We start from the raw sequence: 25588 nt of genomic DNA, 5'->3' as shown, positions 1-25588 counted from the left end.
TACAAAAAGGGGTAATTTGAGCTTATTTTACTAAGTATTGAATTAAAATGACCTAAAAAGGTCGAAAGGATTTATTTAAACCTTTGCAAAAAGTTCAAGGGCCAATTTGGATCTTATTCCTTTTGAGTAAAATAAAGAATATATTTAAATTGAATTCAGTTAAAGTTTGAAAGAGGAAAATTCTATATTGACAATAAGATTCTAAAGGGAATAAAATTTCTCTTGTGTTATTATTAACAAAAATAAATTATTTTTGAAATTTAAACTATTCAATTAAATTAAAAAATATGAATCACAAGATAAACAGATTATATTAAAGTTGAATATGCATCATCCACAAATTACATTTATGATTGAACAGATAAAGCAGAATCCAAAGCTTGAAATCCATCAATGACTGAATTAAAAGGAAAGGAAAAGGCATATTTTAATCTATACTTGTAAAAGTATGATCAGTGTTAAATGTGCAGATCTTTAGGCATAAATTAAGGGATTCCTTGTCATGATGATAGCCTCCACCGCTTTCCATTCATAAGAAAGAAAAAACAAAAAAATAACTGAAAAAGGCAAAGCATAGATAATGAATTATCTTTTAGGATTAAGTATAAAAAAATTAAAAAAAAAAAAAAAAAAAAAGCAAAAGAGAGGCATGTGAGAATAGAGATTCACATTTAATCATTTCATTAGTACCCTGCTGTCTTTTTCTTTATAATCACTTCTTTTTCAACACAAAGTCAGTTAATTAATTTATTTAATAAAATAAAATCGTATATAACATTTATTATAATCACTTCTTTTTCACACCAGACTTATTAGTTTTATAATTCTATTTTCACATTAATAAAATTAATAATTGCTTATTTTAAGGTTATTATTTAAAATATTTCCTATTACACCACATGTACATAATTTATTCTTCAAACAAAATAAAAAAAAGTTATATATGAAAAGAAAAATAAAATGCTCAGCCAAGTTGGTGCCTAATTTGAGCAATGATGTGTATTTATTTGTGTATATACATTAAAAAAATTGAAAAATGATTTACAAAACGACCTAAAACACAAACAACCCAGAAGGACCCGCTCATCATTTCTCTCTCTCATCCCAATACATAATGGCAAACTCCATTAATGGTGGCTCACATGCATATGTAATACGCAACTCTTTCTTTTTTAAAAAAAATAAAGAAAATAAAAGGCGTACACAAATCCAATTGGAGTAGAAAAAACCAGAAGCAAAAAATTCTACCACTTTTTTAGCACCCCATGTTCACATTCAAACACGAGCATAAAGAAAAGATAAAAAATTTACTCTGTAAAAGTTGTTTCAGAAAAGCCAAAACCCAATAGGAGCATCCTAACTAACATTTGCTTTACAGATCAAACCCACAAAGGCCATAGCATCCCCACTTCAACTTTACTATCCAATTAATAGCAATATAACAAAAAGAAAGTTGACATCTTTACTTTCCTATAATATAACAACAAAATAATGTCATATTCTTTCCTTCTTGCTGCTTCAATTCCATACTTATATCACCTATCCAACTTCTACCCTTTTCTTTTTCTCCTCTAAATTATACAAATACTGCACTTTCCTTTGTTTTCTCTTCAATGGCAACTCTTGGGGACATTGGGGTATCAGCATTCATAAACATAGTGAGTGCTTTTGCATTCTTGCTAGCTTTTGCTTTGTTGAGAATTCAACCAGTCAATTACAGAGTTTACTTCCCAAAACGGTATATTTCCGGAGAAAGAAGCAGTCCAAGAACAAGAGGAAACTCTGTTGGTAAATTTGTTAATCTTAATTTTAAGACTTACTTGACTTTCTTGAACTGGATGCCTCAAGCCATGAGAATGAGTGAGTCTCAGATTATCAATCATGCTGGCCTTGACTCTGCTATTTTCTTGAGGATTTACACTCTTGGGTACTCTCTCTTGTTTTCTTTCCATATACTAAAGCGACTTTCAGTTATAAGTTTGTTGTGACTCGGGTCAATAATTGCGAAGTTTTAGTTTTTTTTTTCGTTTAAGTTTATATTAATTGTTACGGTTGTTGCTGTAAGTTTGACATTTCGACTACTGTTCTAGTGACTGTTGCTGTTGTTTGAAAAGTTTGTTTCCTGCTAAAACTCTGGAATCTGGTAAAATTGTTTTTGCTGAATTTACAAATGTGTGTTTTTGGTCATGGGCGTTATTTAGTAGTAGAAGGTAGCAAATGCATTTAAAAACCTCAGATTCCACCCAAAACCAAAGAAGAAAAATAAAAATTGCAACTTTGTCCTTGCTGTTTTGCCCGGATATTTTTCAATGTTACAGGTTTTGAAGAATTATGCAGTTGTCCAAATGAAAAATTGAAATAAAAAGCAATTAAATAAAAGAAATGTGACGCTGCTATTGCTTCTCATTTTTTTTTGGTAAGCCTTCCGGGACAGGAATATTCTATTTTTAATATTTTTCTCTCATCTTTATTATTACTATCTTTCTAGTCTTTAAAATGCTGATACAGTGCCCAGTGTTCTTAATATTGTATTCAGCAATCTCATCTAAACATTGTGTTAAATTGTTAATTTATAATTCTGGAATTTGATGAGGTTCATATGGTTTGTTTTATAACTTCCTTTTAGTATCATATAATTGCCTACTGCTCTGATAGCTATATTGTTTTATTAGAAGTAATAATATTGAGTTTTATTGCAAAATATCTTATTTAAGTTTCATTAGGAGTGCTTCGTCACGCTGCCTTTGCTTTCCAATTAGCTAAAAATTCATATGTTGATGGATATAAAAATTTTCTACTCATTTTTGTGGCAGCTTGAAGATTTTTATACCTATAACGGTCCTGGCACTCCTAATACTTATTCCAGTCAATGTATCAAGTGGAACTCTCTTCTTTTTAAGGAAAGAATTGGTTTTGAGTGACATTGATAAGCTTTCAATATCAAATGTCCGTCCTAAATCCATAAGGTAAACTTATGTTTTCTCCTCTGTATTGATGAATTTGCTGAATGTCACTACTTTACTATTAAATTGTTGTTTCTTTAACTTTAGTGCCTTCACCATTAAAAATGTTTGCAATTCTGTTCTATGAATGATCTGGCAAGTTATGTATAGCAGATGGAAAACACCTAGCATTATGGGATAGAAAAATCCTGAGAAATAGCCAGTTCAAGTGTCCACCACGAACTGGAGAAAATTAGAAGGTGGACGCCTTGAAAAATGACATCATGAATTGTTTATAGGCCAACTATTTTACTTCTCAAATGGATAATCCTTGACGAAATGAAATCCTGATTAGGATTAAACAGGCTTATGAGATTGTTACCATGTCAAGCAAGTTGAGTTGTTCCATGGCCATCAAGGGTTACAGTCCAACTTTTAGGACCCACTTGAAGGGTTAGGATAGAAGCAGTTCCCACAGCTGTTGACATGGTCAAAAGTTGGGGTGGATTCTCTCTTGACTTTGTCAAGACCAAGCAGAAATGATTTGATCCTGCCCCTAGCCTATGTGAGCAGAAGGTTTATAATGGTGGAAACAAGCTTCATTTGAAATTTATTTATACATTCTGAAACATAATGCATATGGTACCCTAGAGATTTTGGGTCCAATTGCCAGCATCAGGTGTGCCAGTAGGATTATTAGTTAGAATTCTTATGATGCTATTATTTCAATGTCATCAAAGTTGTAAATTATCTAAAAACTCAAAATTATTTGATCAATGCAATGCTCTTACTTTCTAGCAAATTGGGAAAGGTTCATTATAATATTGTGACTAGTTAGTTATGGTCTGTCATCTTTTTATATGATTGTTTGTGTTAATTCTGTAGTAAGAAAATTACTGGTGACAGTCTAAAAAACACTTTTTTATTGATTTCAGATTTTTTGTTCACATAGCCTTGCAATACTTGTTCACGATATGGACATGCTTCTTGCTCTACAAGGAATATGATATTGTAGCATCAATGAGGTTGCGTTTCTTGGCTTCACAAGGCAGGCATGCAGAACAGTTCACAGTGAGTTGGATAATAATCTTTTTATCAACACAAGAATTAACAGCATGTTGTCAATAAAGAGGAGGCAGTATATGATTATCATTCCACTCTTAGAAACTTTTTCTATTCAAAGTTCCTTTTACTTACAAAAAGTTATTTTCTCTCCTTTGATGAATTTATAGTATAAAACCAATTCTACTCAAAGGCTTGCAATTCTTCCCGTTGCCCCTTTATATAGTAATTAGTATGGTTTCTTTTGATTATTCAAATAAATGTCAGCACATTAAAATGTGATGATACTTATAAAATACTTGGATAAAAACAAAAAAAGAAGAGCTTGATGCGTTATATTCTCACAAAGTTTAGTCTGGCTCTGAAAGCTAGTGTTCAAAACAATTACTAAGTTAATTTCTTTTCTTCTTGTTATGCACATATATCCTTTGCAGGTAGTGGTGAGGAATGTCCCACATGTTTCTGGTCAGTCAAAATCAGACACGGTGGAGCAATTTTTTAAAACAAACCACCCAAATACTTACCTTTGTCATCAGGTAGCAAAGTTTAAATATGATTTGATACATTTCTGTAGCAGTGATGTAGATTCTATGACATCAGTATGAACTTTTGTGGAAATTTGTTGTGTGTGATTTATCTCAGTATCTTTCTAGTACTCCATATGACACTTGGGTACATGATTTATTGATGATGATTAGGACTTTTGTTCAGGCAGTTTATAATGCGAATAAATTTGCAAAACTTGTGAGGAAAAGGGATAGGCTCAGAAATTGGCTGGATTATAACCAGCTTAAGTTTGAAAGGCATCCAGACAAGAGGCCCACCCGAAAGGTAACTTTTTTTAAACTGAAATGGTTTCAAATAATTTATTAGATGACTGATTTTTTGTGTTTAAAGAACTCTGAGGCAGGTCAAGTTACATTAGGCTTAAGTTTATGTTAATGCCACTTATGCTATCATGCTTGTGAAATTTCAGGTCAATAATTCCAGTTATGTAGCTTACTGAACTAAATTTCAATTTTTTCGTATATTTATATCCTAAATTATTGCAGTGGGTATTGACGTCTGGTTGACTACAAATAGATTCATTTGATATATAACAGCAATCAGTTTAATGAAGGTTTCACTGTATTTAAAGAGATGGAGGGGTGCAAAAGATTATCATTTTGCACTCTTTGTAGTATAAAGCTACTTAAATATGCATAATTAGATGCTATTTCATTTTATTTGAATATTTAATTGCAATCTGAGGATTGGATTGATGGTTTTAACCATCTTCATTTCAGGGAGGATTTTTGAGACTTTGGGGTGAAAGAGTTGATTCCATTGATTATTACAAACAACAAATTCAAGAACTGGAAAAAAGGGTAAGGTTTGAGTTCCTGCCGTGTCCAAACTGTTAGTGCTCTATGATGTTTAATGCATGTGATTTTTTAAGTTCTCAAATATTCTTCAGTTAGTCTATGTCACACTTTAGAATTAATTTATCCTAACCTGCAGTTTTGAGTCAGATATGTACCGTTCCTTTTCAGTTCATTTTGTTGTTTAATGCACCAACATCCTTTATTTCAGATGGCTATGGAGCGCCAGAAAATTCTCAAAGACCCTAAATCTATGTTGTCAGTTGCTTTTGTTTCATTTAATTCACGTTGGGGGGCTGCTATTTGTGCACAAACACAGCAAAGCAACAACCCAACACTATGGTTGACGAACTGGGCACCAGAACCTCGTGATATTTATTGGCGAAATTTGGCTATACCATTTGTTTCATTAAGCATCCGGAAGCTTATAATATCTTTATCAGTGTTTGCTTTGGTGTTCTTCTACATGATACCCATTGCTTTTGTGCAATCCCTTGCAAATTTAGAGGGTCTTGAAAAAGTTGCTCCTTTCCTCAGGCCTGTAATAGAATTGTAAGTATACTAGTCATATGCATAATGTGGTATATCACACAGGTCTTTGCTGGATTAAATTGAAGCTTGCATAAAGCCACTAATTTCACAGACACACACACAGACATGTATATACACAGAAGCTATTCCCTGAAATGAAAGACGATCCCAAATTCAGTCATGTTTTTATGTTCCAATAGAATAGGAAATGATACTCTGAATCATAGAACTATAATGAAATACACGACCAAAATTATCAAGGATCGACATTCCTTATTTCATATATATGTGTTTGTAGAGCTGTAAATCATGCTCTTTTGTGTTGTTCCTTTTTACATCTTTGTTTTCACAATAATGTTTTCTTACTGCTTCATTGATCATGTGTTACTATTGAGTCTTCATGTTTCATTTATATCTGAAGAATTCTGTTGACAGATTGACTCCATGATTTGAATTGTGATATTTTTATCTTATTGAGAGAATTTGTTGATCACTAATACGTAGTGTTTTATTATATAGCCCTGAAATTCTAGATTATGAGAGACCTTGTGTATGAGCTCAACCCAACTAAGCCTTATTTTAATCTCATTGGGTTAGCCATATTAATTTTCTTTTCTCTGTTCTTGTCAATTTAGGGTGTACTTTTTGCATATAATAATTTTTTCAGCCATACATATGAATCTGAAGCAGTTTGTGTCTAGTCCTTTGTAAGAATCTGCTGAATAATTTGTGCAGGGAATTCATCAAGTCATTTCTACAGGGTTTTCTTCCTGGTCTGGCACTTAAAATCTTTTTGTACATTCTGCCTACAATTCTGATGATAATGTCAAAAATTGAGGGATACATTGCGGTTTCAACTCTAGAACGCAGAGCAGCAGCAAAATATTATTACTTCATGCTGGTGAATGTATTCTTGGGAAGCATCATAACTGGCACAGCCTTTCAGCAGCTTCATTCTTTCCTTCACCAATCGCCAACCCAGTAATACTCTCTGTCCCTATGGCTTGAGATTAGTTCATTCCACATTTGATAATATCATAACGATTGTAGTTAACTTTAGTGAGATGGAAAATCTTTCATTTTAACTTCTCTTGATGTTTGTCAATTGATTACAAATATGATGCACATGTATTTCCTTGATAGAAGGCCAAGTGAAGCCTAAATGCTAAAACGATATATCTTGGGACTGCTGTTTGCAACACTGCAGCAACATATAAATTAATGGATTGGAGGTTGATGTTAAGCAGTAATTTGTTATTGGATACTCAAGTGGATCCTATTTCGCATTTACACATGAAATTTAATAGAAAAATCTCATGATATTAATTGCATATATAGAGTTGTAATCTTTTGTCTAGATTCTAGATACTCAAGAGTTGATTTATATGATAATATAATGGTTTCTTTTTCCTTGCTAAAGTTTAGCCTAGAGTTGGCTAGCTTAATCTATGGGATGCGAGAACTATAGATACGTTACGAGTTCTTATAGTTAACTGCATGGCAAAGCTGTTAAAGCTCAGTAACTAATGTTGATGAAGAAATCACTGTAACCCATTCTCCAGCTTCTAAAGGAAAGACAGATGGTTTACTGCTTTAATCATTTCAGCCAAACTGTAAATATCAACACAAATGCAATGTATTGTGTTGCCTTTCTGCGATGCAAAGCCATGTTGTAGCATTATCTGAATTTATAACTTCTTTTATAATTTTTTGTTTTGTTTAGTTTTTCCTAGTCATTTTTCTTTTCTTTATGTCTATATGCTCCAGGTTTGATGTTTAGTATATTTGATCTGTTCATAGGATTCCGAGAACAATTGGAGTTTCAATACCAATGAAGGCTACTTTTTTTATTACATATATAATGGTTGATGGGTGGGCTGGTATTGCTGGTGAGATCCTCCGATTGAAACCATTGGTCATATTTCATCTTAAGAACATGTTTTTGGTTAAAACTGAGAGGGATAGAGAGAAGGCCATGGATCCTGGCAGTGTGGACTTCCCCGAGACTCTTCCTAGCCTCCAACTGTACTTCCTTTTGGGGATTGTCTATGCAGTGGTTACTCCAATCCTGCTTCCGTTTATACTAGTGTTCTTTGCCTTAGCATACTTGGTTTACCGCCATCAGGTTAGTTCATTCAAAATGCTCAACTTTTACTCAACTTTATTTAGTTTGTGTTATTGCTCTTAATTTATAAAGCAGAATACCTCTGTAGGAAAAACTTCTGGAAATGCCTTGGAAACTTAAACAGGGTCTTCAATTGATCTCTTCTGATTTTAAAAATTTTTAGAGCTCTCTAGGAAAGTCGACAGACACTCAAAGGGTTAGTTTATGAATTAAAAGGTTAATTGATGAAGTAATATAGTTCTAGTAATGAAGTAATAATGGAGAAAATAAAAAAAGCATAACTAGTTGTTCATGGAAAACAAATCTCAGATCCAAGCTGGTCCTGAATGAGGTTTATATATTGCAACAATAATAAAACCTTCATTCATAAATAAATATTTCTCCAAGGAAAATTAAATTGCAGAAAGTACCATATATCTATATACCCAAAACTACCAATAATTAAATTAGTTAAAGTAACAAAATTAATATTATTGAATTTGATATGTATCCAAATTCAGTTGTCAGCATCATTTTGACCTTTTGGGTTCATTTTAGCCATATTCAACTTCAAGTGCTATAAACAAAGACTTTACGAGCTTTTAATGTATGATTCAGTACGTAATATTAGTATGTTCTTCGTGCTGAAAAATGTATAAGGAATTGTTAATTTCTTTAATCAATATAGGAATTGTTAATTCGATCAGAGATTTTGTGCATTTTTGGTAGTTTATGATTGTTAATATTAGTTACTATGTAAGTTTAATGCTAAGGTGGTTAAAGGGTGCTAACCTTGAAACTTCTTAAGATGAATGTATTATGTTTTAGATACACATACAAGCACGTGTATGTTAACAACTTCTATATCGGAAGGCAACAGTGCAATAATCCATACTAATATGCCATTTTCCTATGCAAAGCAGAGACAGCAAAGATAGTGTTGAGGGAGGGAAAGGAAAAAAAAAAAGATTCTGATGTTAGTAGTCTTGTTAGCCACATTTTTAATGGGATATCGTGTTATCTTTCTGAATATTTGTTTAATGTATCGGTGTCTTCTCAATGATGCAGGTAATTAATGTCTACAACCAACAATATGAGAGTGCTGGTGCGTTCTGGCCTCATGTTCACAGCCGCATAATAGCAAGTCTATTGATATCTCAACTTCTATTGATGGGTTTGCTGAGTACGAAAGAGGCTGCTAATTCCACTCCTTTGCTGGTTATCTTGCCCATATTGACATTGGCCTTCCACAAATACTGCAAGAATCGCTTTGAACCTGCATTTAGAAAGTATCCACTAGAAGTAAGTGAATCGCTTTAATATGTTTATATCTTTGTATGCTATAACCTTTATGCTTAGTTCATGGAATGAAGTATGAACAAAATAGCTATTCTTCCCATATATAGTGAATCTGTGTTCTACAAATTTGAGAAATATTTTCTGTCTAATACTGGATTAAAAATTTCAGTTATCCATGGAGAAGTTATATCACATCTAAATGTGAACCAAAGCTAAGAGTAGTTATTTCATGTGGAAAAACTAACTTATCTCTATCTTGTTTCATGCTATTTGGAAATCAAATGAAGCCTCCTTGTACTGGTGTTTTTTTTGTGTCACACACACAGTGATACAATTCCATTACTTCTGTTTATATTTTATAGGTGGCTTTGAATATTTGGGATTTGATTTGAGAGCAGCAACAAGTGATTTTCTTTTCCTTAAATACTGATGAGATGTTTTTGCTATTTCGTCTTCTTCAGGAAGCCATGGCCAAAGACATCACAGACCAGACAGCAGAACCTGATCTGAACTTAAAATCATGCTTGGCCGATGCATACTTGCACCCCATTTTCCATTCATTCGAGGAAGAAGAGTTAGTTGAGGTCAAAGTAGATAAATGCCACAGAGTAGATAAATGCCAGACACATGTTGCCGATACTCAAGCTAGCCAACTTAGCTCCCCCTCGCCACCACATCAAGTCCATCATCCTTCTTCCCCGCCACATGCGTATCAGCCTCCGCCTCCACAATATGTATATCATTCTTCGTCTTCACCTCAACATGTCTATCATCCATCTTTCCCACCACATGTATATCACTCTCCTCCGCCGCAACATGTCTATCATCCTTCATCTCCGCCTCACTACATTTATCACTACTCTCCACCCCATTATCCCTATAATTATGACAATGAGCCCTGAACAGAGGTATTGATCTCCACAGAAGAATTGCTAACCATTTTTTGCTGCTTACACTGTTCATTGAGATAGCATCCATTTCACTTGTAAATTATGAATGTATTTTCCTTTTCTAGTGTACATGGATTCTCTACCATGCATCTTTGATTGCTACTGCTAGTTGGTAATGTACTTGTATCACGATCTAAAGTTTTCCACCTTGTACTTATGCATCATTAGTTCTATGGAATTGCTAAGTAAAGCGTTTGCTTTTTCATCACAAACTTGCAAATTCATTTCTTTATTAGCAAATTACTAATATTTTATTGACTTTGATAAAATTGGCACTAATATTGTCTTTGTTTGTTACTTTTATCACACTTTGGTCCCCTTTCAAATAATACATATTATTGTCCTTTATTCTCTTTTTCTACTTTAGATAATATTTTATTTCGCAAATTTTACAAGCAACAGTTTTGTAGTTCAAAGATTAATAAATGAATGACAAATATTAATTTATTTAAATTATGAGGAATTAGAGTGTGGTTTTCACTTTGAAAACTGAGCTAGGAACTAAAATAAAACAAAATATAATATGAGAGCTAAAATCTATGTTCTTAATTATTATTATTTTTTACTTTGAAACAAGAAAAATAAAAACTGAAGCGAATTTTATAATTTACTAATTCTTGAGGCAAGTAGGGAATTTGCCTCTTTTCTTCTTCTTGTTCTCCCCATATTTCCATACTTGGTAAATGCTTGTGCCTTGATACGATCTCAATCAACCAAGAAATACAACTTTAGCTCCTTGAACCTCTTGCTTCTAGATCTCATCATTACACCTTCATACTTCAATGAATCATCATCTTCAGCCTTGCTAGGTGAAGTTTTGCCTTAGTTGCCTTATGCTTTGTGGAACCTATTTATAAGTTTTATTTTGTATAGAGAGTTGTTTTCTTTTTCTTTTTCTTTTAACTAATATGCATTCATTTTAACTTTTATATAAAAAAATCTAACTTAAATATTGACTTACGAATTTTTATAAATAGCTTATTACGTAATAAAAATTATACGGTCATATAAATCCTTCAGGTTTTAATTTTAAGGCAAAATCCTCCAAGTTGTTTATGGTACCAAAATTGCAATTCAAGCTTCTGATTCTCTTTTAGAAATCTGGTGCCCTCAATCTCAATCAAAATAATAATAATAATAATAATAATAATAATAATAATAATAATAATAATATACTCTTTTGCTTGTGGTAAATGCGTAAGGTAATATACAAACTCAAGAACATTAACAATTTATTAAGGGAATTGATTAGGTTAATTTAAATACTCTCAATCAATAGAAAAAAAAAAAGTCATAATTCAAGATTAAGACTCGATTATATTAATTTAAAATTATAAAGAAAAATGGAATACAAAATTAATAGCTCCATCATTTGACCATGTATATATTGACTTGAAATAGTCATCTTTGCTCTTACTTATTACTCATTTATGGAAACATATTATTTAACCAAACATTGACTCTGTCTAATTCTTTTGTTTTGGACAACGATTGATGTTCTGTCTCCGGCGCCAGTGCCTTATAAGTCTGGTTTTCTAACTCCTTTATAATTTTTAATTCCCTTCACTAAATTATAGTAAATCGCAGATCAGATCACATTCTATAAAGCAATTAATTCCATTGTTTAAATATATAATTCTAAAATTTTATAATATTCATAAAATATTATTTATTTTTATTTTTCAGATTTAATTCTATGAAATAAATAACGTATAATAAAAAAAAAATTATAAATAGATTCCTAAGAAATTATGGACAGACAGAGACTGAATTTGAATCAGAGCCCTCAGTTCAGAGGAGAAGTGGTAATAGAGAAAGAGGCTAAAACACAATGCAACTGTTACGTGCTTGCACACCTAATTTTTCTCTTTTATTTTTTAATTTTTATCTTCTCAAAATGCAGCGTACTTTTTCGTAATTAATGTATTTAATAAATTAAAAAAATTACTTAAATATCATAAATATTTATTTATGGAAAACGAAAATTGTATAAAATATACGGATAATGTAAACTATACATAGATCTAAAATTAATAAATTTATATGAATACTAAAATAACAAATATTTTTAAAGCAATATATCAATAGTTAATATATTTAATAATAGTTAGAATTTATGAACTATTAAAATAATAAAATTATTATTTATTTAATAATAAATAATACTAATTTTTAGAAATTTATTAATTAATAAATAAGTTATTATCTTATTTAAATAATAAATTAAAGAATATAAAAAGGTCGTGCTTGTTATTTCACATGGGAGTGAGGCCTGGCCCAGCGGCCCCTTGGTCAACAACCGTACTGTATGCAGCTTTGTAGTTGATCCTGATTTGTCTTTGCTGTCAGAGGACGACATACTTTTTATTTATTTTATTTTAATCCATCTCATTTTTCATGCTTTATTTTTGGCAATAGAAGCTTTTTATATATATATATATATATATATAAAAGATTCTATTAAAAATATATAATATCTTTTCGTAATAATTCTTGATTTTTTTTGGTATATATGTGTATTTAAAAGTTAAAGATAAGATCTTTATGGATAGTAAAATATTTTAAAAAAATTATAATGTCTTTATATAATTAATATTTTTAATTTTTTAGTACATATATATCTAAAATTAATCTAGAATATATTAGGTAAGATCTTTACGGATGACAAAGTATTTTTTTAAAAATTTTAACACAACTATATATTTAATATTTAAATTTAAAAATCTTACCATTTCATCTATACTCTTTCAAATTGTAATAATTTATGCTCAATCAAGCAAATCGCTTACTCCAAACCATAGTTATATGGGTTTTGAGTGCTAACAATAGTAATTTATTTAATATCAATTGAGTCATACTCATTAGATAATTATTTATAAAAAAATATTACTAAAACATGTAAATTTCTAATTTTGTTGCATAGCTAGTAATTAGTTGACTTTTTAAATATTGGAGAAAGGGCTAACTAGACCCTTGAACTAAAACTAGTGGGCCAACTGAGCCCTTGGTATTTTTCTTTTATTCCCAATAGGAACTTTATTTTTCAAAAACAATACTTTTAGACCCTTGCGTCATATCCCCCACCACCACAAACGGATGTTAGTTTGGCTGACGCGGGTGATTGGGCCAATATTTTTTTGCTAATATTGACACTGATTTGAACCCGTGAGACCCACTTTCTTTTTTTATTTATAAAAAATAATTTTGCAGCAATTATATTACAAATATTTAGTTCTTTTTTTTTACAGAAATTTACTTATGTCTGTTATATTCAAGGTCTCATTTGTACTATTGACAACAAAACCAGTTAAAATATTTTCGTTAGATTTAATAGATTATTTAATTGACACTTTAATAAAAATGTGAAAGAAAAATTACTTCTTTTCCTTCCTATTTAGATTATAAAAATATCCAAATTTAAATCTTCATACATTTTTTATAACAATGGCTAAATCTTCAATTTGGTGTTCTCAAAAAATACCACTAGAAAATATTAAAAAAAAATGAAATAGAAAAAAAGGGCGAGGTAAAAATTAAAATATGAACATTACAAAAATTAAATAAATTTAATTTTCATTTATATCAATAAAAAAACCTGAACCATTTAACAAAGAGAAAAAAAAGTCTCAAAATATTAATTCAAGAGAAATAAAAGGATATTTTAATAAATAACTTCTACGCATTTCATTCCTTTTTTTTCTTTTTCTTTTTTTAATTTCATTTAAAGATAGACAAATTAGAAAAGAAGAAGAGATTACATCCTTTCATCTAAAATAAAAGCACATATAAAGGAAAAAAACTAGAGAAAAATATTTATTTATAGAATTGGTGAGAAAAGAGTAAGTGATTATGGTGTGGAAAATACATGACAAAATGATGAAGAAATTGATATGAAGAAAATGAAGGATGGGAGAATATAGAAACAAATTAAATTAGGCTAGATTTACTTTTTATATATTTTGATTATTTAAATAATATAAGAATATTTTATTAAGAAAAATAGCCCACATGCCACATATGCTGACAGTATATTGACTTGACGGTAAAACTAACGATGTTAGATATAAGGGTTTGCATGTTTCATTTTTGAAAGAAGAAGTTCCTGATGGAAACAAAAAAAAACAATGAGGTCCGATATAGTCCTTAGAATATAGTTGAGGGTCCAATTTGTACCTTATCCCTTAAATATTTGAAAAAGAATCAACGGTACAAATAATTTTTATTTTTTGCTCCAAAAAATTCAACGGGCCAAATAAAAATAAAACTCAAGTATATATGTGTGAAATTAAAAAAGTTAAAAAAATAAAATAAAAGAATAACTAATGTTACAAGAAACTCGGAAAGGGGACATATTCAACGTCTACTTGGTTATGGGAAGTCAAAAGATACGCTGTCATAAGATTCATATCATGACATTAATTCATCTTGACTTTTGAGATGCTGTTCCATTCGTTTTTTAATATAAATGTCATTTTTAAAAAATTATACAAAAATTATAGTCTCAATGTTAAAAGACTTTAAACAATGGAAATTAAATTTAGAGATTAAATTTAAGAAAAATTCAAAATCTAAATCAGTCAAATAAAAATTTTATATATATTAAATTTAAAGGTGAATAACTAAAATTATCTGTTTCATATTATTTTAAATAGAAATTTTTATTCACAAGATAAATTATTCAAATTATTCAAATTTTAATTATTTTTTCTTATATTTTATTAGTTGAAATCTAAGAATAATATGAAATTTATTTTTAAATTCAAAGTTTACGCGCTTTGAAAGTGAAAATTAATTTAGAATTTCACATATTAAAATTTATGTGTAATTTGTTATTGCTAAACTAAATTCTAACAAAATAAATAAAAAATTTCAAATGAAATCCATATTAATTTATTAATATATTCCACAACATCAAAATATCTCTTTTAATTTTATTATTTTTATTTTACTTTCTCTCTTATGTATTTTTTCAAATGAAATACAGAGAGTCAGTTCTTATAGAAGAATATTAAATAAAATTGTGATACATTCTTTTTATAATTTTTCTATTACAAGATGTAACCATTGAAGATTTCAATTTAATTTAAAGTTTGTTATTACTCCATCAAATTGAGTATTAGTCGACAAGTTGAGTCTCATTTTATATATAGTATTGTCATTATTTGAATATTTTTAAAAGGCTGAAATAAAATATTATTAAGCTTGTTGAAATGCTTACTACATTGTATTGGGTTGAAATTTAAATTTTTTATTGTATTTAATTATAAATTCAAATTTATATTTTTAAATGGAGTGAAAATTAATTTAAAATTCTATATATCTAAATTTGTATGGAATTGACTATAGTTAAACTAAATTATAATAAAATGGATAGGATTTCTAAATAATTTTCAAAATATATCTTTCAATTTTATAATTTTTATTTTACTTTCTTTTACATACTTTTTGAAAAAAATTAAATTTTTCAATAAATTTTAACTAAATATAGCATTAATATTTTTAAATAAACATACTGTTAGTCATTATTTAAAAAAAATCTGAAAATTACCTTTTCTTTTATCAGAATAATTTCAAAATATTTATACTAATATAGGTGTTTCTTTTACTAAAATATAATATATAATTTTAAAATACAGAGAACTAAAAGGAAAAATTGAAGCTGATTTCAATTTTTCTTTTAAATATTTTGTTAAGATCACATGTGAGTATTATATCAGGAGAAGATCTTCATTGAGGGAAAATTATTGGTCACGATAAATTTTTTTTAAGCCTTTCACATTATAAGAAAAATAAAAATAAATGATATTATTTATTAATTATCATATTTCTATTAATTAATTTTTAAATATATAAACAAATAATAATAATATATAATCCAACTAATAAAAATACAGAAAAAATAACTAAATATATAGTATAGCATTATATATATCAATTTTATTAATAGAAAAGGTGATAAATTGGTCTATTTAAATTATTTATTATTGTATAAGCCTTACAAACATGGATTCGCTTTGGATTTGATGCATATTATATTATAGAATAATACATCAATTGAAGTACCTAACTCTCAATCTGAGATTTCCATATTGATTAGCTCCCCAAACATGTTAGTCAATGACTAATTAATATTAAAATGAGGAGATTTATAAATTTTTATAAGTTAATATGCGAGAAAATATTGAAATATTAGATGTGATTGAAGAAATGTTATATTTTCATTGAAGGCATCATTTGGTTTGATGGATTTTAAAATCTATCTATGAATTTAAAATTTATAAATTTTAAAATTTCGTCACTTGAATTAAACATAAAAATAATGATTTACGATTAAAGTTAAGAATAATTTTGGAATAAAATAAATCTGTTAAGGACAACATTGGAATAATAAAATATTATGACAATCCATCATTTTTTAAAATAGTGGATTTTAACTTTATATATCTCGTATATGGTAAATTAAAATCCTAAAAAATAATAAATTTTGAAGAATAAGAGCTTTCTTAAAATCTATTAATTTAGACATTTTACTTTATCAAACCCCGAATTTAAGCTAAACCCATAAATTTTATAAATCAATCTCCATCCAAACAACCCAAAAAGATATTTTTTCCAGCAACTAATAAACATTCAATGAAATAGAAAGAAGAAATCGTTATGTCAAAACTCGACATTATATGATAGTTGTATGACTTTTTCCCAAAAACTATAAGGAGGTGTCATTTTTATTTAATTTTTTAAGACATGAAACACGTTACAAAAATTTTAATCTTATAATAATATATTACATTTAAAATTATCAACTAAAAAATGACTTAATTAGATTCTTATTTGTCAAATTGTGAGGGTATCAGATTCAAACTTTTTTATATACTATCAACTATTGATGTTATGGTGATAAAATTTTGCTATTTTTTATGTTCAGAAATGTAAAGAGATGATTATTAAATTTAAATATTTTTTTATCAATGTATTTTATTACTTTTATAGTGAACTTTATAAATAAGAAATTAATAAAAATTAATTTCAGTATTCACCTTTAAAATGGTATGGCTTTATTATTAAATAAAACCACCAAATCAAATAATGATCTTGTTAATTTTTTTTTTGGATAAATGATTTTGCAGTTTAGCTAACAACTTTTATTAAATTTTTTAATAATTTCTTTATATTTATATATACACTGGATTAATATCCGCTGTAAGACGGATTATTTTAACAACAATGAAATTATATTATTATAAATAAAAATATTAGTTTTAAAATAATATTAAAATATCATTATCACTTTTGGATGTAATCACTTTTGATAATTATTAATGAATTTTTTTAATTTAAAATAAAAATAAGAAAGGTGTGAGATAAAATGAAATAAGAGAAAGAATGAATGAAAATAAATATATCACATTAAAAATAAAAAATAATTATTTAATTAATAAGGTAATTAATTTTTATGAGAAAAGAAAAATTAGAAATAAAATATTAACAAAGAATTGAAAATAAAGAGAAATATAAAAATGTATGCTTTCAAATGACACTAAATAGATATTAAGTGTAAACTGATCATCATAAAAATAGATACGTTCTAAAAAGAATATAACGAAAAAATTTAAAAGGAGAAGGAATATAAAAAAATTGTGCTTTCAAATGGCACTAAATAGGCTATTAAGTTCAATTACTCTTATGAGGATAAATGCGATGATTAAAATAAAAAAATAACTTTTTAGTTAATAAGATAATTATTTCATTATGAAAATAAAAAAATTTAATCAAAAGTTAAAATTATGAGAAGAATTTAAAAAAAGATTATAAGATAATTATAATTTATGATTGAGTTGTTTTATATTGTAATACAATATTTTAAAAAATTATTTAATGTAGAAATTATGAAAAAGATATAAAAAAGGTAGAGGAATGTTAAATACTTAAATATCATAATTAAAGTGTTAAAATTATAATATAATATTTTATAAATAGTAAAAAAATATTAAAATAGATTAATTATCTAAAATTTATAAAAAATAGCTTAGGAGTCATATAATATGCTATATAGGGAAGATAAAACCATATATATATATGTATGTATATATATATAAAAGCACAACTCCACTAACAATCAAACACATGTACTATATATAAAATAGTAGGAAGAAGTTTAAGTTGTTAAATTATCTAATTTACTTAAAATTAGTTGGGCATTGACATAGATAATTGTAGGCAATAGGTAAGCTAGAGTCTTTGCTGATCCTATTTCAGCAACCAATGAGGTCGCGACCCTTCAAAGCCATTATCCACCCATGAGCTTATATTGGTGGAGTTCAACAAAACTCTCATTTATTATTTCTTCTAAAATATAATATGAACTAAAGATAAATATATTCCTTTAAAGTTTATGAAAAAAGACATTCCAACAAATAACATTTTCATAAAAAGTTTCACAAATCTTAGTACATTAGACTAAGAAGAAAGAAGAAGAAGGGTGGAATGAAAAGAAAAAAAGAAAACTTAGTAGTATCAATAACTAAATCTACATCAATAAAATACAAATAGAGGAATAAAGAAATAAAAGAAACTCGAAAACGCAATGGAAGAGTCAAGATTTAACAAGAAAAAAAAAAGAGTAACATTAGTGATTTATGAAGAAAGAAAATCAACAATTATTATCAAATTCTTGAATCAACAATTTAGTGCTGTAGAAAGTGGAATTCTAACAATTTAGAGAATAGTGTCGGAAATCATATGACATGCCAAATAAGAAAGAGAAAACATGTGTTAAGATATTATTTTCATATATAGATGGATGTGTTCTTTCACTTGTTAAGAAATATAATTTGAGATGCAAATACAAGGTTAATAAACAAATGAAACCCAAAAAAGAAAGAGAAGAGCATAGAATAACAAATGTATGTATTAGAACTCTAAAATAAAATGAGAAGGAAAATGAAATATAAAATACAAATCCATCTTCACGAAGTCTCTCTTTGAATTATCAAACATCGTGTCAAAGAACAAAGAAAGTATAAATTTTATTTTCTGCTTGTCGCTTATTCTTCTTCTTCAATCAGTAATATGAAGAAAACAAAAAGGAAATAGACGATGGAGGAGCTTAGGCGCTGAAAAGAATTATCTCTGCAAGTTTCATCAAAGACGATTCAACTCTTATGATTTATCTATTTGGTATTTAGTTTTTTTTTTCTTAAAATAATTATATAACGATGCATGTATTAAATCTAAGTCTAATTTCTGAATTAAAAAAAAAAAAAACTAAAATGACTCTTTTAAGATAATTGTTTTGCTTTGCATTAAAAGCTAATGATTTGTTGATCTAAGTATAATTTCTGATTTAAAAAAAAAAAAAAAAAACTGAAAAGGCTCTTTTATTTTAAAAAGTGGATGTCTTACTTTACATTAAACGCTAAATATAAGTAGAAAATATTAAAAAGAGAAAATATAATAAGAATATCAAAATGTAAAAAAAATTATGATTTAAAAAAAAGAACTAAAAGGATTCTTTTAAGAAGGATATTTTACTTTTCATTAAAAACTAATGTATGTGTTAATCTAAGTCTAATATCTGATTTTTAAAAAAAATTGAAAAGGGCTCTTTTATTTTGAAAGATTGATGTTCTACTTTACATTAAACGCTATACATAAATAGAAAGCATTGAAAAAGAAAAAGATATAATAAAAATACAAAAATGCAAAGAAATAATTTCTGATTTAAAAAAAAAGAAACTAATAGACTTTTTTAAGATGGTTATTTTACTTTGCATTAAAAGCTAATGCATGTGTTAATCTAAGTCTAATATCTGATTTTAAAAAAAAAATTGAAAAGGGCTCTTTTATTTTGAAAGATTGATGTTCTACTTTACATTAAACACTATACATAAATAGAAAGCATTGAAAAGGAAAAAGATATAATAAAAATACAAAAATGCAAAGAAATAATTTCTGATTTAAAAAAAAAGAAACTAATAGACTTTTTAAAGATGGTTATTTTACTTTGCATTAAAAGCTAATGCATGTGTTAATCTAAGTCTAATATCTGATTTAAGAAAAAATAAAAAAAACTCGTTTCCTTTCAAAAGATAGATATTTTACATTACATTAAACGTTAAATACAGATAGAAAATATAAAATAAAATAAAATAACAAAAATACTAAAATACAAAGAAATAATTTCTGATTTAAAAAAAATTGAAAGGACTCTTTTAAGATGGTTGTTTTACTTTGCATTAAAAATTAATGCATATATTGATCTAATCCTAATATCTGATTTGAAAAAAAAAATTGGAAAGACTATTTTATTTTGAAAGATGAATGTTTTACTTTATATTAAATACTAAATATAAATAAAAATATTATAAAAAATATAATTTAAATATTAAAATATAAAAAAATAACTCTAAACAATTGAGTGATACCATTTAAAAAAATGAAGCTATATGCTAAAACACTCTTTTCATATATATATATTGATATCGAAATGTACATAATACAATAAATGAATCTAGTTAATGATATTTTTTTATTAATAATAATTATTTTATCATTAATGATAGTCTTACTTGCAAAAAGGATTTTTTGATTTTATAATTAATATCAAATTTAATATATCTTTGAAATTTTGATATACAATCGAGAAAAAAGAAAAAAAACAAAGTGTGACTATCACAATATTATAAAACGTTCGATATACTTGTAAGTCATGGGAAGGGCCGAAGGTTGCATCGTGGACAAGTCATCCTGCACCCCATATACAGTATAAAAAACAAACAATGGCGGCAAGAACCTTAGAGCAGTGATTGAATAGAATTCTCCAAACCACTGAGAGATGGAGAAACTCTCAGACACCTCAAAACCAGACAACAACAACAACAACAACCCAGAATGGTACTGTCCACAAACAGGAATTTATACTAGTAAACATCCCACAGTTTCTCTCCCTACTGACCCATTTCTTGATGTCGTCTCCTTCATTTTCTCGCACAAACACAATGGTGTTACAGCTTTTATTGATTCTTTTTCTGGTTTTTCAATTCCTTACTCAGACCTTTTTCCTCTGGTTAATTCCATGGCTTCTGGTCTTCAAAACATGGGTCTTAAACAAGGTGACGTTGTTTTGCTTTTGTTGCCAAATTCCATTTACTTTCCCATTCTTTTCTTGGGTGTTCTTTATTTAGGTGCTGTTGTTACTACTATGAATCCTCTCAGTACTTCATTAGAAATTGAAAAGCAAATTAGTAATTGCAATGCATGTATAGCTTTCTCTGTTTTGGAAAAGGCTGCAAAGTTACAGTCTTTGGGGATTCCTGTTGTTAGTGTACCAGAAAATGTGACTTCTCTTAAGGCGAATAAGGCGTTTGATGCTTTTTATATGCTACTTTATGGTAATGTTGATCTGTGCTTGAGGCCAATTATCAGACAGGAAGATACAGCAGCAATTTTGTATTCATCAGGTACCACTGGTTCTAGCAAAGGGGTTGTTTTAACACACAGGAATTTTATTTCAATGGTTGAGCTTTTTGTAAGATTTGAGGCTTCACAGTATGATTACTCAAGCTCAAAGAATGTGTTTTTAGCTGTCTTGCCCATGTTTCATGTATATGGTTTATCGCTTTTTGTGATGGGTTTGCTGTCACTGGGATCTAGCATTGTTGTGATGAGGAAATTCGATGCAAATGAGATGGTCAAGGCAATTGATATGCATGAAGTTACTCATTTCCCTGTTGTTCCACCGATGCTCCAAGTATTAACAAAGAAAGCAAAAAGTGTTTATGGAAAAAGTTTGAAAAGTTTGAAGCAGGTTTCATGTGGGGCAGCTCCTTTGTTTGGGAAAACTATACAGGATTTTGTAGAGACTCTCCCTTATGTTGATTTCATTCAGGTACAGATCCAAATTTGATTTGACCTTTTAGTTCCAAGCATAACTGCTCCATTCTCTTGTCTAATCAGTTATTATTTATCCCCCTTTGACTTGATTTCTTTCGTTTCCTTTTTTCAGAGAAGTGATTCTTTCTTTAATATGGAATTTCATATTTTATTAAGCGGCCTGGAGATCTGTTCATCATAACTTTTAACCAAAAGTATTTTGCTCGTTTTTGCATACAGCTCTAACTAGTTTAGACTCTGCAAAATTGTTTTGTCTAGCAAGATTTTCTTTTTGGGCTGGTTAAATTTTCACATATCAGGGATGCTAAGAGTGACATGTTCGTTCTGGCCTTTCTTTGTATAGTTGGTCCTGTTGGCTTTTCAATCTTTAAATGTCATGCTGTGAAATTTGTTCACTTATAGGGCTATGGCATGACAGAGTCAACTGCTGTAGGAACCCGTGGCTTCAACACTAAAAACTTCCAGAAGTACTCTTCCATAGGACTTTTGGCTCCAAATATAGAAGCTAAAGTGATGGATTGGGTCACTGGTTGTTTCTTGCCTCCCGGCAATAGTGGCGAGCTTTTGATTCGAGGACCTGCTGTTATGAAAGGTAACAAATTTCACAGCTTTTTGAAACACTTGACATAATTGTAATCATGAAACACCTAGGTCGTTTGAGAAAATTTTCTAGTTGATTACATCTTTACTCATACTAGACATCAGTGGTTACCTGCGCATCTGATTTGTTTTGTGATGAGAAAATCATTACCGTAATTATATTTTATGAGGCATGCATCTTTATTATTAGTGATAAACCATGTTCATGGTCACTTCCCAATCTCATAGTCGTGAGCATTTTGATAAATTTTAAGTTCATCACCTTTGAAATATGGTTGGTCAAAGTTAAACATGCTTCTTTTCTAGCTTCTGCATTTCTGCTAGTGCTCACTGCTCTACAGCCAAGTGACTTACCTTTAAGTGTAATCTAAAGGATAATTCATGCATCATAATTCTTGCTTTTGCTACAAAGTTGATTTATTTGGACAATGAATTTACTCTCAAGTTTAATTTGTGGTCATGGCAGTCATATTCAAGATGAAAAGACTGACCTCGTATTGCATCAACTTGCCATTCAATCCAAAGAAAAAAAAGTAACTGGGAGGCAAAAGAATAATAATTGAGGGCTCTGTATTCTCATCCTAAAATTCCTCCTCTTATATTACTTTAATCGAGTCTGTTTACTTTCCCTCAAATTTTCAGAATACTTGAATAATGGCGAGGCAACTGCATCAACAATTGACAAAGATGGTTGGCTACACACTGGGGACATTGTATATATTGATCATGATGGGTACTTGCATATAGTTGATCGTTTGAAAGAAATAATCAAGTATAAGGGCTTTCAGGTATGGTTTCAATAATGCATACTGTCTAATTTGTTGTATCTTACAGAACAATTTAGTAGGAGTGGCAGCTTAAGAAAGTATGAATGTTTGACATGATAATTTTTTATAAACAAGCTGAGTATAAAGGTAATTTTGCAATTCAATTTACTTTTTCTCTTAAGTTTGCATCCAGTCTCTTAGTTAGTAGAAGCGGGCACCATTACGGGATTCTGTTGATGTCTAAAAGGTGCTGAATGAAATTACCTTCAGTAAATATATTCTTGAATTGGTGGTAGATCTGGTGATTTATGGACACTCTGTACTCTGACAGATTGCCCCTGCTGATTTAGAGGCTGTGTTGATTTGTCATCCTGATATACTTGATGCTGCAGTAACGGCGTAAGTGAAAATTCCATGCACTTGAGTATTTATTGAAGGGCAGTTTAAGGCGTTGTAAAGTTAAAAAGATTAGTATTTGCCAATAAGTTTTAAATGGACGTGACATGTACAGACGAATGATATTTTGCTTATCCAATTTCACATATAAACATTAGTTGAGCCCCTCAATTTTTTATCTTAATAACTTCAATTATCTGTGATTGGCCTCGAACTATTAAACAGCTTCCCGATTTTGATCTTGAAAGTGATACTACAGATACAATTAATGAGCTTATAGTTTTTCGTGAATGATTTCATCGATATGGTACCTAAATATCTGCTAAATGCTCCATTTGAATTTCATGGTCTGTATGCATGATCTATCCTCATTTCCATATTTTAGTGCCATCGACAAAGAGTGCGGGGAAATACCTGTGGCATTTGTGGTCAAGAGGCTCGAAAGTATGCTGACACAGGAAGATATCATCAACTACGTAGCCGTGCAGGTTTCAGTATAAGCTAAGAAACTTGTAAAAAATTAATATTTCGATGGCAAGCAATCACTAAAGCTCACAAGTTAATTCTTATTCGCTTGTCAGGTTGCACCGCATAAGAAGGTGAGAAAGGTGATCTTTGTGCAATCAATACCAAAGTCTGCAGCTGGGAAGATCCTCCGAAGGGAACTCAGACACTATACGACTTCTAGACTGTAATATTTTTGATATAGGCCACAGCACTAGTTCAAATGTGGTTGAAGTGAACTTGCGATTGTTGCACTTACAGTAATGTGTTTATACTGTAATATTCATTACAGAGATGCTGTTGATCTGCTCATTAAGTTAAAGCACATCCAAGAAAATGATCAATTTCTGAATTCAAAAGAATATGAGCTTTTGCATCTGCTCATTATTCTATTAAAAAGGAAAAAAAAAAAAAAATCTCAACAGATAACTCGAGCAAACTGTATCTACCCTCGAACCTCTCTTGAATATACTTAACAGCCTATAGGAATTGAGCTATGATACCACTGTATAATCTGATTACGTATCTTAAACAGTAGAAAATGAACAAATCCAAGAAATATAAACATTGCGATCCCATAAATATAAGCCATCAATTAATCCTTTTAATGAAGCTATGAGATTAAGACAATCTACTAATTAAGCTAATTGAGATAATATTCTAATTATGCTAATTAAACATAGGTTAGGAATAATAAGACTAAACAAGCAGTGGAAAAAAAAAAAGTGGTAAATTTAACAGTGCCTTTGAATCATAATAATCTCATAATGCTGTACAGTAGCATGATTACCGAAGCAAATAAGTAAGCAGTGAAAAGTAGAAGAAAACCAAAACCAAAGTTAAAACCACATCCAGATCTCGACGTCATGTCGTATTAACTTTTAATGTGGCGATCGATTTTACACCTACACATCCTTGTAGTTTTCGTGAACTCCTTAATTAAATTCTATCTACCAATGCGTAATCTAACGGTAACCTGCACAAGATTGGCAATATTTTACTGATGCTTCGTCCAGTTCTGAGTAACTTTGCTTCATCAAAATCTCATCACTGTAGCTTGGAATGGCATCTCTACCATATTTGTCCAATTGAAGCTCGTCCTAATCTTATTTAAATTTTTATTTTAATATTTGTATTTATTACAAATCCGGTTAATATTATCCTCGTATTATCTCAAATT

General features: G+C 29.0%; 2 protein-coding genes across 5 annotated transcripts; both read left to right on the top strand.

Moving 5' to 3' along the window:
* The first annotated feature begins 1340 nt into the window (after positions 1 to 1340).
* LOC8283021 (CSC1-like protein At1g32090) lies at positions 1341 to 10461 on the top strand. Its single transcript, XM_015719602.3, has 11 exons — positions 1341 to 1927; positions 2814 to 2966; positions 3878 to 4013; positions 4439 to 4540; positions 4716 to 4835; positions 5291 to 5371; positions 5577 to 5917; positions 6632 to 6877; positions 7697 to 8021; positions 9069 to 9302; positions 9761 to 10461. Exons 1-11 carry the CDS (start codon positions 1614 to 1616, stop codon positions 10199 to 10201), a joined length of 2493 nt encoding a protein of 830 aa, XP_015575088.2. The 5' UTR covers positions 1341 to 1613; the 3' UTR covers positions 10202 to 10461.
* Positions 10462 to 20934: 10473 nt separating this feature from the next.
* Positions 20935 to 24699, top strand: LOC8278533 (4-coumarate--CoA ligase-like 6). Of its 4 annotated transcripts, XR_007215979.1 has the most exons (7): positions 20935 to 22136; positions 22544 to 22733; positions 23384 to 23529; positions 23691 to 23755; positions 23840 to 23907; positions 24290 to 24392; positions 24486 to 24525. XR_007215979.1 is itself a non-coding variant. In XM_015718961.3 (6 exons), exons 1-6 carry the CDS (start codon positions 21084 to 21086, stop codon positions 24597 to 24599), a joined length of 1674 nt encoding a protein of 557 aa, XP_015574447.2. In that variant the 5' UTR covers positions 20943 to 21083; the 3' UTR covers positions 24600 to 24699. The 4 variants fall into 4 exon arrangements, 3 of the variants coding, with proteins under 3 accessions (XP_048230503.1, XP_048230502.1, XP_015574447.2); XM_015718961.3 differs by lacking the exon at positions 23691 to 23755 and having other exon boundaries at positions 20943 to 22136; positions 24486 to 24699; XM_048374546.1 differs by lacking the exons at positions 24290 to 24392; positions 24486 to 24525 and having other exon boundaries at positions 20937 to 22136; positions 23702 to 23755.
* The last annotated feature ends 889 nt before the right edge of the window (positions 24700 to 25588 follow it).

The sequence above is a fragment of the Ricinus communis genome, chromosome 5 (assembly GCF_019578655.1).
Source record: "Ricinus communis isolate WT05 ecotype wild-type chromosome 5, ASM1957865v1, whole genome shotgun sequence".
Classification (NCBI taxonomy): Eukaryota; Viridiplantae; Streptophyta; class Magnoliopsida; order Malpighiales; family Euphorbiaceae; genus Ricinus; species Ricinus communis.
Note: the sequence above shows the minus strand (reverse complement) of the source record. Positions and strands in the feature narration are given on the sequence as shown.

Excerpts from the sequence above, each read along its gene's own strand:
- LOC8283021 (XM_015719602.3), top strand. The coding sequence starts at position 1,614 with ATGGCAACTCTTGGGGACATTGGGGTATCAGCATTCATAAACATAGTG. Across the intron at positions 1,928-2,813 it reads TTGAGGATTTACACTCTTGG|CTTGAAGATTTTTATACCTA; the intron begins GTACTCTCTCTT and ends TTTTTGTGGCAG. Across the intron at positions 4,836-5,290 it reads ACAAGAGGCCCACCCGAAAG|GGAGGATTTTTGAGACTTTG; the intron begins GTAACTTTTTTT and ends TCTTCATTTCAG.
- LOC8278533 (XM_015718961.3), top strand. The coding sequence starts at position 21,084 with ATGGAGAAACTCTCAGACACCTCAAAACCAGACAACAACAACAACAAC. Across the intron at positions 22,734-23,383 it reads AGGACCTGCTGTTATGAAAG|AATACTTGAATAATGGCGAG; the intron begins GTAACAAATTTC and ends TCAAATTTTCAG. Across the intron at positions 23,530-23,839 it reads TCAAGTATAAGGGCTTTCAG|ATTGCCCCTGCTGATTTAGA; the intron begins GTATGGTTTCAA and ends GTACTCTGACAG.